At 46.0% G+C, this 13168-nt stretch overlaps 1 protein-coding gene and 1 pseudogene across 1 annotated transcript; one reads left to right on the top strand and one right to left on the bottom strand.

Annotated features, from left to right (window-relative positions):
• Nucleotides 1-624: 624 nt before the first annotated feature.
• LOC111139793 (apurinic/apyrimidinic endodeoxyribonuclease 2) lies at nt 625-9844 on the bottom strand. Its single transcript, XM_022492187.1, has 6 exons — nt 9596-9844; nt 8514-8597; nt 6353-6533; nt 5665-5811; nt 4863-4932; nt 625-1889 (listed from the first exon to the last, which is right to left on the bottom strand). The coding sequence occupies exons 1-6, from the start codon at nt 9750-9752 to the stop codon at nt 984-986; spliced, it is 1545 nt and encodes a 514-aa protein (XP_022347895.1). The 5' UTR covers nt 9753-9844; the 3' UTR covers nt 625-983.
• LOC111139794 lies at nt 7936-8506 on the top strand (annotated as a pseudogene).
• Nucleotides 9845-13168: the final 3324 nt, after the last annotated feature.

Below are 13168 nucleotides of genomic sequence, written 5' to 3'. Positions count from 1 at the left end.
ATCAGCCCTAATTGAACTGCCTGGAAGCAAGAAATAGTTCCCAAAAACTTTGGAGGTATTTTCCAGCACACAGAACGGATGGCCTCAATCTGTTATCCTTACCTCTCCACAGCACCCTATAGAAAGGACCTACCAGCTCTATTTTCCAAGGTAGGAAAGATACTTGGCTATAACGAGCAACTTTTTCAAGGAAATGCTCCCAATCTTTACAGGTCATAGTGCACAGAAAACATTTGCATGGCACACCTGGGTGAACTAATGATACTACCTCCCTAGGAGGTACTCTCTCCTGACATTTGTGTTCTGTCAACTCCAGGGTCATTTCTTCCCACCCTATAACCCATTTTGTAGCAGCTGTGGGACACACCAGTTGGGAAGCGCTGGTTTAGGATATGCAACCCACCTGAGCTTTCTAACACACCCAAGCCACCTCTTTTGCTGATCTAACCTCAGCAGTGCAGGGAACCTTTACAACTCTACAGAGCACGTTTATGGTAGTACCACTCCTCCTTCTTCCCCCCTTCCTAGAAGTTGTATTATCAGGCTACAGGCAGCTGTCAAACCTAGTGTTGAGGTAATGTCTGACTCAACTTCATGAAGCACATCCAAAATGTCTACATGACATGGTGTACTAAAACAAAAATACAGACTTTATTCAGGCACAGATATATTTCTCAGCAAGAAAGACAAGGGTTTAAAACCAACTTCCTGGGGCAACTGGTTCCTGTGCACTTCTGACAGGAAGGTGGGAAGTGGAGTGGGGAACTGGGTCACATTAAGGAACAAGAAGCTCACCAATGAGGAGGAGCTAGGCAGGAAAAAGAATCAGAGAGGGCTTAAAGGAAGAGGAAGAGGAAAAAGGTTCTTCAGGAAAGTGGAAGAGGAGGAGGAGTCCTTGGGGGAGAAAGCGGCAGCTTAGGAGGGAGCTAGCTTCAGATTATGTACAGGGTTGACCATGCCAGATATCTGTACCTTGGGTTGGTTCAGCTGGGCCTACTCCAGAGGAAGAAGTTGCAGCGGGAGGAAGGGTCAGTGGGAGGACCCTGGGGCCTGGCACACATATAGAAGTGGCGGCCCAGATTGGGTCCTGGCTTCTTCACAGTTCGCATCACACATGGCTCCCTGTGACCCCCACAAAGGGGCATGGGCAAGGGCCCCCCCAGCACAGACTTCCAAAAAGAAGTCCGTACCTCCTTTTCATCCTTGGCCTCTGAAGCACTGGCCGGCCCCTCCACCACTTTTGTCATCACCTCCTCTTCTGGAGTCTTTGGGGTCATGAGGGCAACCACACTAGGAAGCTCTGAGATAGAAGCTTGGGGACAATCAGAAGATGGCTGGAAGTAGCTTGTCAGGTTTTTTTGGCCTCTGCTGGGGCCAGTCTGACTTGGCCGAGGCCTGGTTGAATGCACACGGGCTTTGTTTTGGTGCATCTGTATCCGGGTTTGTTTGCTGAGTCGCAGTGTTGATTGCTTGAACACAGGATCTTGTTTGAGATGAACTAGGAAGCGAAGAATCTTGAGCTGGGTACCTGCAAACTCAGGGAGGAAGCGGGTGCATAGAGATGGGCACTGTTTTGCTGGCACAGAGGACACACTCAAGACTGCACCCACGGGACAATGATCAGAGCCCATCACCTCAGGCAGCCGGAAGGAGTCCTGGAAGGTGTCTATTACCAGGGTCCGGTCCCCCAGCACATAGTCAAGCCGGGAGCCATAATTCAGGCGGCGGGCCCCACTGACTGCTGACCAGCAGGTGAATGCACCCTCTTGCTTTGGCTGGAAGCAACGGTAGCTGTCAATGAAGGGCCTTATAGGGGCCCCAGCCTGGCATCCTAGGTTACTGAGCAAGCCATCCATCCACTTGCGCCCTGGGTCCTCTTCAAAGCATTCCTGGGGAAGAGGGAGAGGGATGAGACAGAGGCAAAACTAGATGCCTAGAAGTGGAAGAGACTTAGACTAACTGCTTCATTTTTAAGATAAGAAAATGTGAGTGTCCCAAAAAAGACTATTACTCAGGGTCACACGGCCCAGAACTGGCAGAGCTGGGATTAAATGTTAAATCTGAAAGCTTGTTGTTTGCTTAATCAAAGCAATTCTCAGAACTGCTCACCAAAAGGATGGAAAGCAGGAAGTTAAAAGTGGTACTGGGATTAGGAGGTAAGAAAACTGCTACCTTTTCATTTAAACCCTCTAGAACTATCTGGCTTATTTTGTGGGTGTCAAAGGCCTCACAGACCATCTCCTCTCTCCCCCACAAACTCCTTAGCTGAGGAGTTACAGAAATCCATACCTCATTACTTCTTTTGGCTCTGACCCCCATTTCATTCATCCATCCAATCCATCTGGCCCACCCACTCATTCAATGAAAAAAACGTTTAAACAACACTGATTATGTGCCAGGCATGGTACTAGAGACAAAGTGGGAACCTGAGCTCGTCCAAGGGATCAATGAGGCTTCCTTTCAGAAAGTGATCTGGAGCTGGAAAGTTAAGGCTGAGCAGGAGCAACCCAGGCAGAGGGTGTTATAAATTGTGATTGCAACCTCTGTAATGGGCCTGTGGAGAGAGGAAGCATGAACTCAGAAGACAAAGGGAGACCAGACTGGGGACCAGCAGACCAGCAGGAGATAACTATCATAGTCCATATAAGCAAGAGATGATAATCACTTAGACTAGGGTAGAGCCAGAGGAGACAAATAAAAATGAAATTAAGAGATGATTTGGAACTAAAATCAACAGTACCCATTGATTGTGGGCGTAGAGAAGAAAGACAATATTAACACAATTCCCAGGCTTCTGGATGGAGTAGCCAAGGGGATGATGGTGTTATTTAGGGAGATGAAGACTAGAAAAGCCAGTCTTTTGGGAAGTGGACATATTCTGCTATTTTGGAAAGACTGTGTTTGTCATGTGACCTGATACTATTAGTCTTTTCTTGGCAGAAGAACGTAAGAGGTACACTTGAGAGATCTATGATAGTTCTGAACTAGGAAGAAAAGTTATAAAGTTATATGACACTATTGCAGGAAGGAGAAAGAACAGACTGAGTTAATGCCTAATGAGAAATAAGGTAGGAAGGGACTGAAGGCTTGCACTTTGTAATGTACACTCTTTTCCCTGTCACACTACCACCACCATTCTTTCATTATCTCATTTCTGTTCATTTTCCCTACTTGGAGCCACATCTGTTTATGTAGCTCTTCTCTAAGTTAATCAAAAGACTTCCTACAGCCCCTTCTCTGAGCCAAGCCCAATGCTGAGTTGGACTATGCCAGCATAAGTTACTGATCGCTCCCCTCGTGAACAAGCTGAGAACTGGTTTGTAGATTCTAGGGCAGTAGTTCTGAAGCCCGACTGTACAAGAAAATCAACCTGGAACCTTGTAAAACATACTGCTACCCTGGCCCCACAACCAACAGATTCTGATTTAATTGGTCTAGGGTGGCACCGAGGTATTTTTTAAATATTTTATTTATTTATTTGACACGGGCTGGGGGGAGAGCGAGCGCGTGCACATGAGCAGGGCAGAGGGAGAGGGAGAAGCAGGCTCTCCAGTGAGCAAGGAGCCCAATGTGGGACTCGATCCCAGGACCTTGGGATCATGACCCAAGCTGAAGGCAGCCGCTTAACCGACTGAGCCACCCAGGCATCCCTAGGGTGGCACCAAGGTATTAACATTCTTATAAAAGCTCCTTGTTCTAATGTGCTGTCAGGGAATGAGAACCACTGGCCTAGAGGGACTCAAAGATGAAAGGTTCATACAACAGCAACAACAACAAAAGACAGGGTGCAGTGAAAAAATCAGAATGAAAATAACTTTTTCAATGGGCTGAGAGGAGATAACCTAGCTGGAGTGGACAAAGAATGTAGGGGTACTGAAGATGGAAATGGAGATTAAAAAGCCTTCGATGCCAGGCCTAGATGTTTTCTCTGTATTGCAGAGGTAACAGGGAAGTACTGAAAGTTCACGAGCAGGAAAACAGTGTATTAGGGAAATGATCAAGACAATGTGGAATTCAAGGACCTCAAAATCTGGCCCCCAAAGGACTTTCCCGCCCCATCTCCTACAACTCACTTCCCTTCTCCTGTCAACCCCTAACAAGAATGGGACTTGCAGTTCACCATGCATACCAAGCAAATTCTCACCTTGCAGCCTTTGCTTAAGCTAGAATGCTTTGCTTCCCCTACCCCCAAAGCTCTGTTTTACTCATCTTTTAAAATTCAACCATTTTCAGAAACAAGATGAAACCAGAGAGGGAGACAAACCCTAAGAGACTCTTAATCTCAGGAAACAAACTAAGCATTGCTGGAGGGGAGGGGGATGCATGGGATGGGGTGGCTGGGTGATGGACATTGGGGAGGGTATGTGCTATGGTGAGTGCTGTGAATTGTGTAAGAATGATGAATCACAGACCTGTATCCCTGAAAAAAAATAGTACATTATATGTTAATTTTAAAAAAATTCAACTACTTTCAGATGCCTCCCTAATGTCTAGACTGGCCCAGGAATCCCATTTCTCCAGGCTCCCCTAGACTGCCATCTCTGCTTCAGCTCTGAAGATATCTTTCTATAATTGGCTGGTTTTAAGTCCACAGCCCCCCACCATGCTGAAACCTCTGAGGGGACAAGAGCCAGAACTGACTGGTAACTGAGTCCTCAGCACATGGCTCACGACCAAGTCAAGGGCAACACAGTAATGTTTCCTGAGTGAATGAACAATCTTCAGCGCTTTGAGAAGTTATTTCAAACTAAGCTCTGCTTTTCCATGAAGGAAGCTACCCTTGGACCCAAAATCTAGCATTGGTTGGCTGGCTAAACAGAACTACAGTCAGAAGTGAGGAAAGGGGCCTAGAAGAGCCTTACCAGGTTGACTGCATCCCAGTGGTCAATGGGGCGGTGGGCTGTATTCAGGTCACCCAGAATGATCACATGGCTAAAAAACATGACATGGGATTATCAACTAGACACTCAAGAAAGGGAAGCATTAGTCCTGGCCCATCTATGGTCTTCTAAGCCCAAGAGCTCAGATCGGCCCCTCCTCACATTTTAAGGCAAAGTGGGAGCCCATAGCAATGCATAGCTTCAATCTTACCATAATCTTGCTAAATTTTATGCCTGACCAATCCAATCCTGATCTCCAAAGATGACATCATTCCCTATTCGACATGACCGTCTCACTTATCTCTACCTAATGGTATCTTTCTAGTCCTGCAAAGTTGAGGCCAGGTACTTCTCTTAGGAAGTATCCCTTGAGTACTCTAACCCACCCTCACTTTCCTGTCCTTCCCTCAGACAAGACTTTTCATTTGCTCCTGGGCACTTTAGCTTCTTCAACTCATGTCATCCTTAAAACTACTCTGTAGTAGGGATTCATACACTCACTTAACAAAAGAAAATAAAGCAGAACTAACCTCGGGACTCATAGTGAGTAAAAGGAGCCAGGAAAGGTGTTTAGAGGTATCTAAGTACAAAACCCTTACCTGTATCACTTTACCTGGTCCTCACAGCTCATATAGTGCAGAGCCCATTCAGATAGACACGCTGATGTCTCCAACAAGGCTATAAAGGAACTCAAAAGACAAAGATCCCATATCCTTCCAATAGAGCTTGACACCTAAATGGGTTGGGCACCTAGAACAAGCTCAAGTACTCAGGCTTACAATACCTGCCAGCTGCCAGGAGGGCTTCAGCTCTGATCTGCAGCAAGCGATAAAAGCGCATTTTAAATGACAGCCGCTCAGGTTTCCCAGCATCCGCATGGGGGCAGTACACGTTGATTAGGGTCAAGGTCTTCTCTTTCCCTTCCCAAGTGCTGAGGAGAAGAGACCACCCCCCAAAACACAAGAAAAAGTCATTTCCAAGCCTTTCTCCCCACACCACGTGGCTTCCACTTAATGTTTGCCTGTAGGATGGATATGAAGAAGGGGACAGAAAAACATGAATGTACTGGAATGCACAGGACTTGGGGAATGACTACAGGTAAGGCAGGGAGGGGGCACTAGGATAACACCCAGGTAAACCAGGTGATGGTGCTTCCATTCACAACAGGACATCCAGAAAGACAGCAACTTGGGGTAATGAGCTGCTAAGTTGCATTTGATGTGCCTGTGGTAATAAGAGAGCCGAACATCCCAGCCAGTTCCCCATTGTAGAGATGGGGAACTCAAACCTCACAGGGGAACATGATTTGCCCAAGGTCACACAGTGAGTAACCCCGCCAGAACTAGAGTCCAAGAAAGGCAAATGTGGGACATTTTCCATGATGAATATATGTTTGTTAAGGTGAGCTTCAGAATCACCATACTAACAGTAGAAGCAGCAGTGCTCAGTGACAGGGGGATGTGGGCTATTACCGGATCTTGTGTTGTGTGAGGAGGGCCCGGCCCTCACTATCCAGAGCGCGAAGCTCCTCTTGGGTGAATTCATCCATGTTTCCATAGCAACCCACGTCCCCATCATGAGTGGCAAGTAGGCCACTCAGGCCTTCTTCAGCAGCCATGGGGGTAGCGCTGTCCTTACAGAACGTGGCTACACCTGGAGGTAGATAGGATACTCTGAATGGGCCTAAAAGCCAATAGCCTATTGCATAGCTTATTGCCCCCACATAGGTCCCCCGGGTCATCTTCACCTAGTGTGGCTGTACTGACAACTCTTTCAACTCCAGAGCCATGGATGGCTCCCGAGAGACTGAGGCAATTCTACTCAAATACCGGAATGTCAGTTCCTTCATCTAAAAAAGCCACAGGGGGGCACGTGGATGGCTCAGTCAGTTAAGCATCTGCCTTCTGCTCAGGTCATGATCCCAGGGTCCTGGGATGGAGCCCCAAATCGGGCTCCCTGCTCAGCAGAGAGCATATCCTGCTGCTGCTCCCCTGCTTGTGTTCCCTGTCAAATAAATAAAATCTTAAAAAAATTAAAAAGCCACAGAACAATAATAGCTACTAGTGTAAGTGTTTTACATGAACACATGGTAAGTGCTCAAAAAGTGTTAGATATTATTATTATCACATGGACTAATCTGTTTAATCCTTATACAGGCATACCCCAGTATATTGTGAGTTCAGTTCCAGAACACCACAAAAAGCAAATATTGTAATAAAGCAAGTCAAATGAATATTTTGGTTTCCCAGGGCAAATAGAAGTTATGTTGTTACTGTACTGTAGTCTATTAAATGTGCAATAACATTATGTCTAAAAAATGTGTATGCCTTAATTAAAAAACATTTTATTGCTAAAAAACGCTGTCATCTGAGCTTTTAGGAAGTTGCAAGCACTGATCACAGATCACCATAACAAATATGATAAAAAAGTTTAAAATATTGTAAGAATTACCAAAAAGTGACAAAGAGACATGAAGTGAGCAAATGTTGCAGGAAAAATGGTGCCAAGACATTTGCAATACAGGGTTGCCATAAAACCCTTCAATTTATAAAATATGCAATATCTGTAAAACATAATGAAGTGCTTTACATATATATGTATATATATAAATATATTATAGATACATAGATTCATATATTTGTTACATATTTATTTACATTTAAGTTTATATATATTATATACATATATCTATATATAAACATACACATAATTACAAAACAAGGTATGCCCATACTAGCCATAGGAGGTAGGTATTATCTCCATTTCTCAGCTGAGAAACTTGAAGCATAAAAAGGTTAATTAACTTGCCAGAGGGTACACAGCAAGGAAGTGAGGTAGGATTCAAACCCTGGCAGTCTGGCTCCAGAGCTCATACAATTAACTACCACATGACTGACTGTGCTTCCCAAGTCAAATAGGATAATTTTACACATAAAAACTATCCTTCACATAGCTTTATGTGACTTTAGTTCTGTGGACTAAAAGCCTGGGGGCCTGCAACATCAGACAGAGTGAGGGGATGCAACGGAGGTAGGCCAGAGTTGCTACGGTCGCCATGACCCACGGTAACCAGTGTTAGCTCAACCGCCAGAAGAATATGAAAAAGCAGAGCTACTAGTTTAAGGGAAAGTACCAAGGTGACAGGCTTTCTGCTGATATTTGCAAGCAGAGGGACTAAAAGATCATTCAGCAGAAGCAGAAAAAGGCAAACGAGAAGGAGGAACCCAAGTAGCTTTGTGGCTTCGTGTCCAAGCCTCTAGGCCTCCCCTATGTACCTGGAGCCAGGCCCACCATGCTCATGTTTTCTCCTGTAGTGCTCACAGGTCCCAGCACCAATGGCATTCCTTTTGCCCTAAGTCTGCAGTGAATCCCTTTTGTGCTTCCTTCCCCTCAGGTAGCCTCTCTACCCCTGGGCCATCCTGGGAGTTGTGGGAGTACCCTTTCCCAGTGTTTTTTTATTCCTGTGGGGCTCACCCTAAAAGTAGGGCTCACCTACAAAAGTAGCTTTGTAACTTCAAAAGAAATTTAAAAGTAAAAACCTGAGTTTCTTATTACCTTATCAAATACTGGAAACCCTTTCACCCCCGACCTGCTGCCATCACTAATTTACAGTCCCCAGAAAGCCCCATTTACCAGAATAGCCACTGCGGTTGCGGCTGAAGCTGAAATAGGAGTTATAGCCCTCAATGATAGCCAGAGGCTCTCTCAGCACATCCCCTACAAAAAAAAATGTAAGATTGTGTCAGAGATAAAGGTAGGGCCCCAGACACAAAGGTCTGGAATCTAAGTTGTAGACTAATTCCTTGCACACATCAGAGCCAGAGTTGGGAGGGAAAGGAAGTATCCGTGTTAGAGGAGGAACTAGAAAGGTGGGGACTAGAGAGGGAATTGATATAAGAATAAGAAGGAGGTAGGCTATGGAATGGGAGGAGGGAAATTAGGTGGGAGGAAGCTAGTGATTAGGTGAAAGGAGGGAGCTGGAGGTGGGAAATGGAATATGGGAGAGAAAACTGGGAATCCAAGCTGGGGATATGAAGTAGGAGAGGGAGGTAATTAGAGGATCTAAACTGGGGATGGAGAAAAAGTTGTTAGAGGGGGGTGTAAGCGAGAGGGAAGGAATGGGGGTTGTTGAGCTAGGGTGGGAGAGAGAGAACTAGGGGATCTAATCTCTGCGTGGGACATGAGATAGAAATGATAAGAGGTTCTGAGGCTGGGAAGGAGAAATGGTGGTAGAGCTCTAGGAGATCTGAGGGGAGAACAGAGGATCTGAGATGGTGAAGTAAAAAGGAAGAAATCAGGGAGTCTGAGCTGGGGGCAAAGATGGGGTGGGAATTAAAGGATCTAAGCTCGAGGCAGGGAAAGAGAATTGGGGAATCTAATTTGGGAGCTGAAGCTGGACAGTGTGTGACGAGGAGGAAATTTGGAGTACTGAGCTGGGGCAGGAGAATGAGTAGGAATTACGAGGATCTGTGCCAGGATAAAGGTTGCACGGGTGAGGGAATTAAAGCTCTGCTGACGACAGGAGATGAAGCAGGAATTAAGACATCAAGCTGTAGTGAGAAATAGGGGTTTAGGGGGAGGGCATCAGGATTCTAAACTGGGACTAAGAGGAGGACTCTACGGATAGAGAAATGATTTAGTAAAATGAGATTAAGTAGGGGACAAAAGTTAGTGTAAAAGATAAAGTATGGTAGTATGGATTTTTGAGCGCTCACTGGTCACTTTGGTCTCCTGAAGGCAGACGATGTCGGCATCCAGCTTGTCCAAAATGCGCCCCACGGCCATGGCGGCACAGTTGCTGGGCTCCTCGTATACCATCCCTTGCAGGGGGCTCCGGATCCCATTGATGTTCCAGCTCACCACCCGCAACATCTCAACAGCGAACTGCAACACCTCACAGTCCGCGCCCAACTCAGGGGACACAGAATGGCTGGACACCACCACCCACTCCCGAGTTGGTCAAATCCCGCCTTGCGCGTGCATTGGCGCATGCGTTCTCCTGCGCGCCACAAAGCTGTTGGAGAAAGTGGGGCGGGGCTTCGATCCCCCCAGTTCTCATTGGCGGGAGGAGCGGAACTTGATGGGGTGGTGCAGACGCCTAGGAGGAATGAATGCAAGAGGAAGTCCTTCACCTAGGCCCCTCCTCCTCCCGCCGCAAAGTGGCCCAAGCGTCAGAGTCTGTCTGCCTTTCCGGGCTGCTCACAAGACCCGGTTGTGCTTCCAATTACTTCCAGATAGGGCTTCGCCATTTTTTTAGCCGCGGAACCTTGTACGAAACCGCGCGGCAACCGAAGCCCCGCCCCCAGTGCAACTGACCTTACCTCCAAGTGCGCCTCTGGCATCCTGGGAGTATTCGCTGTAACAGTGCTTCTGTGAGAGAGGAGAAGCTCAAAGGAACTGTGCAGCTAGAGGGAGCAGTAAGAAGTGCTCCAGTGGAATTAGACTTAGGAGAAGGCCCCTGGCTTTATAGAGCAAGGGGAGGGGAAGAGAGGAAGCTGTCTCATGCCCACCCTATAGCCATTATTTGTCTTGGGCCTCATAACATTCCTAAGGACATGGCCCATATACTTTTTCGTGGCTCCATTTCTCAGATGAGTAAAAGCGAGGCCCAGGGTATTTAAGAGGGCTACCCAAGCTCCAGAGCAGCACTGTCTCCCAATGTACCCCATGGCTCTTCCATATGTATTATTTGTTTCATTCTCTGGACAACCCTGTAAGGGGTATTAAAGCTAAATATGACAAAATGAGTGAATTCACTCCAGTCGCACAGAAGTGGTAGAGCCAGAATTCAAAGCCTATCTTAATCAGCCCAAGGAATACTTTCCTGAATAAGTTGTTCCTAACACCCACACACCTCCCCAGTTAGATTTTTTCCTCTGGGTCCCCACAGCACCCTCTGGTCCATTCTGTCACAGCACTTATCTGAATGCACAGCTACCATTGATTTCTGTTTTTGTCACACAACTGCCAGCAACTTGAGAGCAATTACCATGTCTTAAAAAAAATTATTTGAGAGGGAGAGAGAGTGCACACAAGCAGGCGAGCAGCAGAGGGCGCTGCAGGGGGAGAGGGAGAAGTGGACTCCCAGCTGGGCAGGGAGCCCAGTGTGGGACTCGATCATGACCTCAGCGAAGGCAGACTCTTACCGGACTGAGCCACCCAGGTGCCCCAAAGAGCAATGACCATACCTGATTTTAACTTGTTAGCCCCATCCTCTAATCTAGGGCACAACATATATTAGGAGTCGATAACTATTTCCTAAGGGAATAAGCAAACACAGGGCGAATGCAAAAGCAACAGATTAGTGACTTGTTTTTGACAACACAAAAATAGGAATAATAGACATGCCTAATGTCCAAGGAAAAGCATGATTTTGCATTCTTAGGTTTCTCACCCCAAACTGCAAGCATAATTTTTTCCCCAGAATTCCATAGCCTTAGAGCCATCATCCTCAATGTCTGCATAAAAGGCGCAAAGAGCTGCTTTTCCTCCAAGAGGACTTAAGGTTACCTTCCAGTTGTTGCCATCAAACTAAATAGCTCTACAATTAAAATAAAAATTTTGGTTTTTCATGCTTTGGTGGTTATTGGCTCAGTATTGAGTCCCAGGAGTGAGATAACTAGGACAAAGGAAATTAACATTTTTATTGCTCTTGCTTCATATTGCCAAATCACTGTCTAGTAAGAGAGCGTGCCCATTTACACTGAAGACCAACCTGCAGCTCAGCCCCAAGGAAATCCAGATCTTGCCTGTCTACATTGCTGGTTTTAATTTCCTCATTCTGCAGTTGCTTGTTAATATTAGTTCTGACCTTTGGGGCAAGGTGAACACATGATTGGCCTGATGAAAAAAGGCTCCGGATGGCTCAGGAACTTCCTTGACAACTAACACAGCTGGTATTTCAACAGAGTGCACACATGCCCCTCTTATCAAGGGTACTTCCACAGCCTTTTCAAGGAACCAACCAACGCCTCCAGACTCCCTCTTTGACGCCATCTCTGTACCTGCTTTGAAGGTCTAAATGCAAGAAAGCTGTGTGTCGGATAATTAGTGATGGAAGAAAAAACCTCTAGGAGAACAGGTAGGTGAGACAGAAGGGGAAATAGATAGAGGTACACAAATCCAAATCCATTCTTTAGGCTCTCTGGTAATTTTTCTCTATATAGGGTTACTTGAAATGTGCCTTAAGGGGTATGGGAGAATTGGGGAAAAGACAATATCTATATCTAATTATCTATCTATATATCTATCTATATCTATCTCTCATCCATCCCAACCTGTCTTTGTGGGACACTGACCAAAAGGGAAGTTCCTTAGCACCTTAGAAGTCTCTCTATTTCGATCTATTCCAGTTTTGAGTGATCTGGATGGTAGGGATTATATCTTGCCATGGTGTATAAAGTAGGTCTGGTTTGCTGTGGCACTTTGAACAAGGCTTTCACCTTCTCTGGGCTTCAATAACCTCCTTACTGAAATGGAAATTGAAGTCCCTGGCCTACTTCCTTCAGAGGGTTGTCTCCTGTAGGAGAACAGGAACCAAATTTCTGGAGATGTTTCAGGTCTTCCATGCTCTGTCTGAGATTAGTGGTCCTGGTATTTTTCTATCGCCTCCATGGGTAATACCACCCACAGGCCTCCAGCTCTTCTCCCAGAGTGACTATGGTCTGTAGAGAGCCACTCTTAGGACTAGGATGTAGTGAGCCTTGGGCCCCAGGCATGGGGTTGAATATAGTGGGGAAATAGTGAACCAGGGCAATGACTGCAAAGGAAGTGGTACCTAAGCTGCTGCCACAAAAGGCCTAATACTCACGTATCAGCTCATAAACTATAAGCATGTGGCCAATCTCCCCTGTATACTCTTACCCCTCACAAATGCATTTATACCCACACACTCCCAAGAATTACTAATAGAGATACCCCATTTGTGATTTTGTAACCCATGGGTGTGGTCTTAATAATGCGTTTAATAGGATTCTCCTACATATCCCTGACTTTGGGAGGATGGTTAGGATCTGTGGGCCTCAGGAAGTCACACTGTGTGTTTTTTCTCCCTATAATTAACCCCATTTTAGAATTCGTGGTTCAGATCTTGGTCTTGAGTGAGTCGCTGATACGGAGTGAAAGTGAACTCTTTTTCTGCTACCAGTTAATTGGGCTTTTTCAGGGTAGGGGACTTCGTATTTTGTTTATTCTATTCTACCACATTAAAGGTTGAGAAACTTTCTAGATACCTCCTTCTACTTTCAGACCTAGTTAGTTTGCCCACCCCATTCCCTGCATAGATCTCA

This window comes from Enhydra lutris, unplaced genomic scaffold, assembly GCF_002288905.1.
Source record: "Enhydra lutris kenyoni isolate GAN:26980312 unplaced genomic scaffold, ASM228890v2 scaffoldscaffold118, whole genome shotgun sequence".
NCBI lineage: Eukaryota > Metazoa > Chordata > Mammalia > Carnivora > Mustelidae > Enhydra > Enhydra lutris.
Note: the sequence above shows the minus strand (reverse complement) of the source record. Positions and strands in the feature narration are given on the sequence as shown.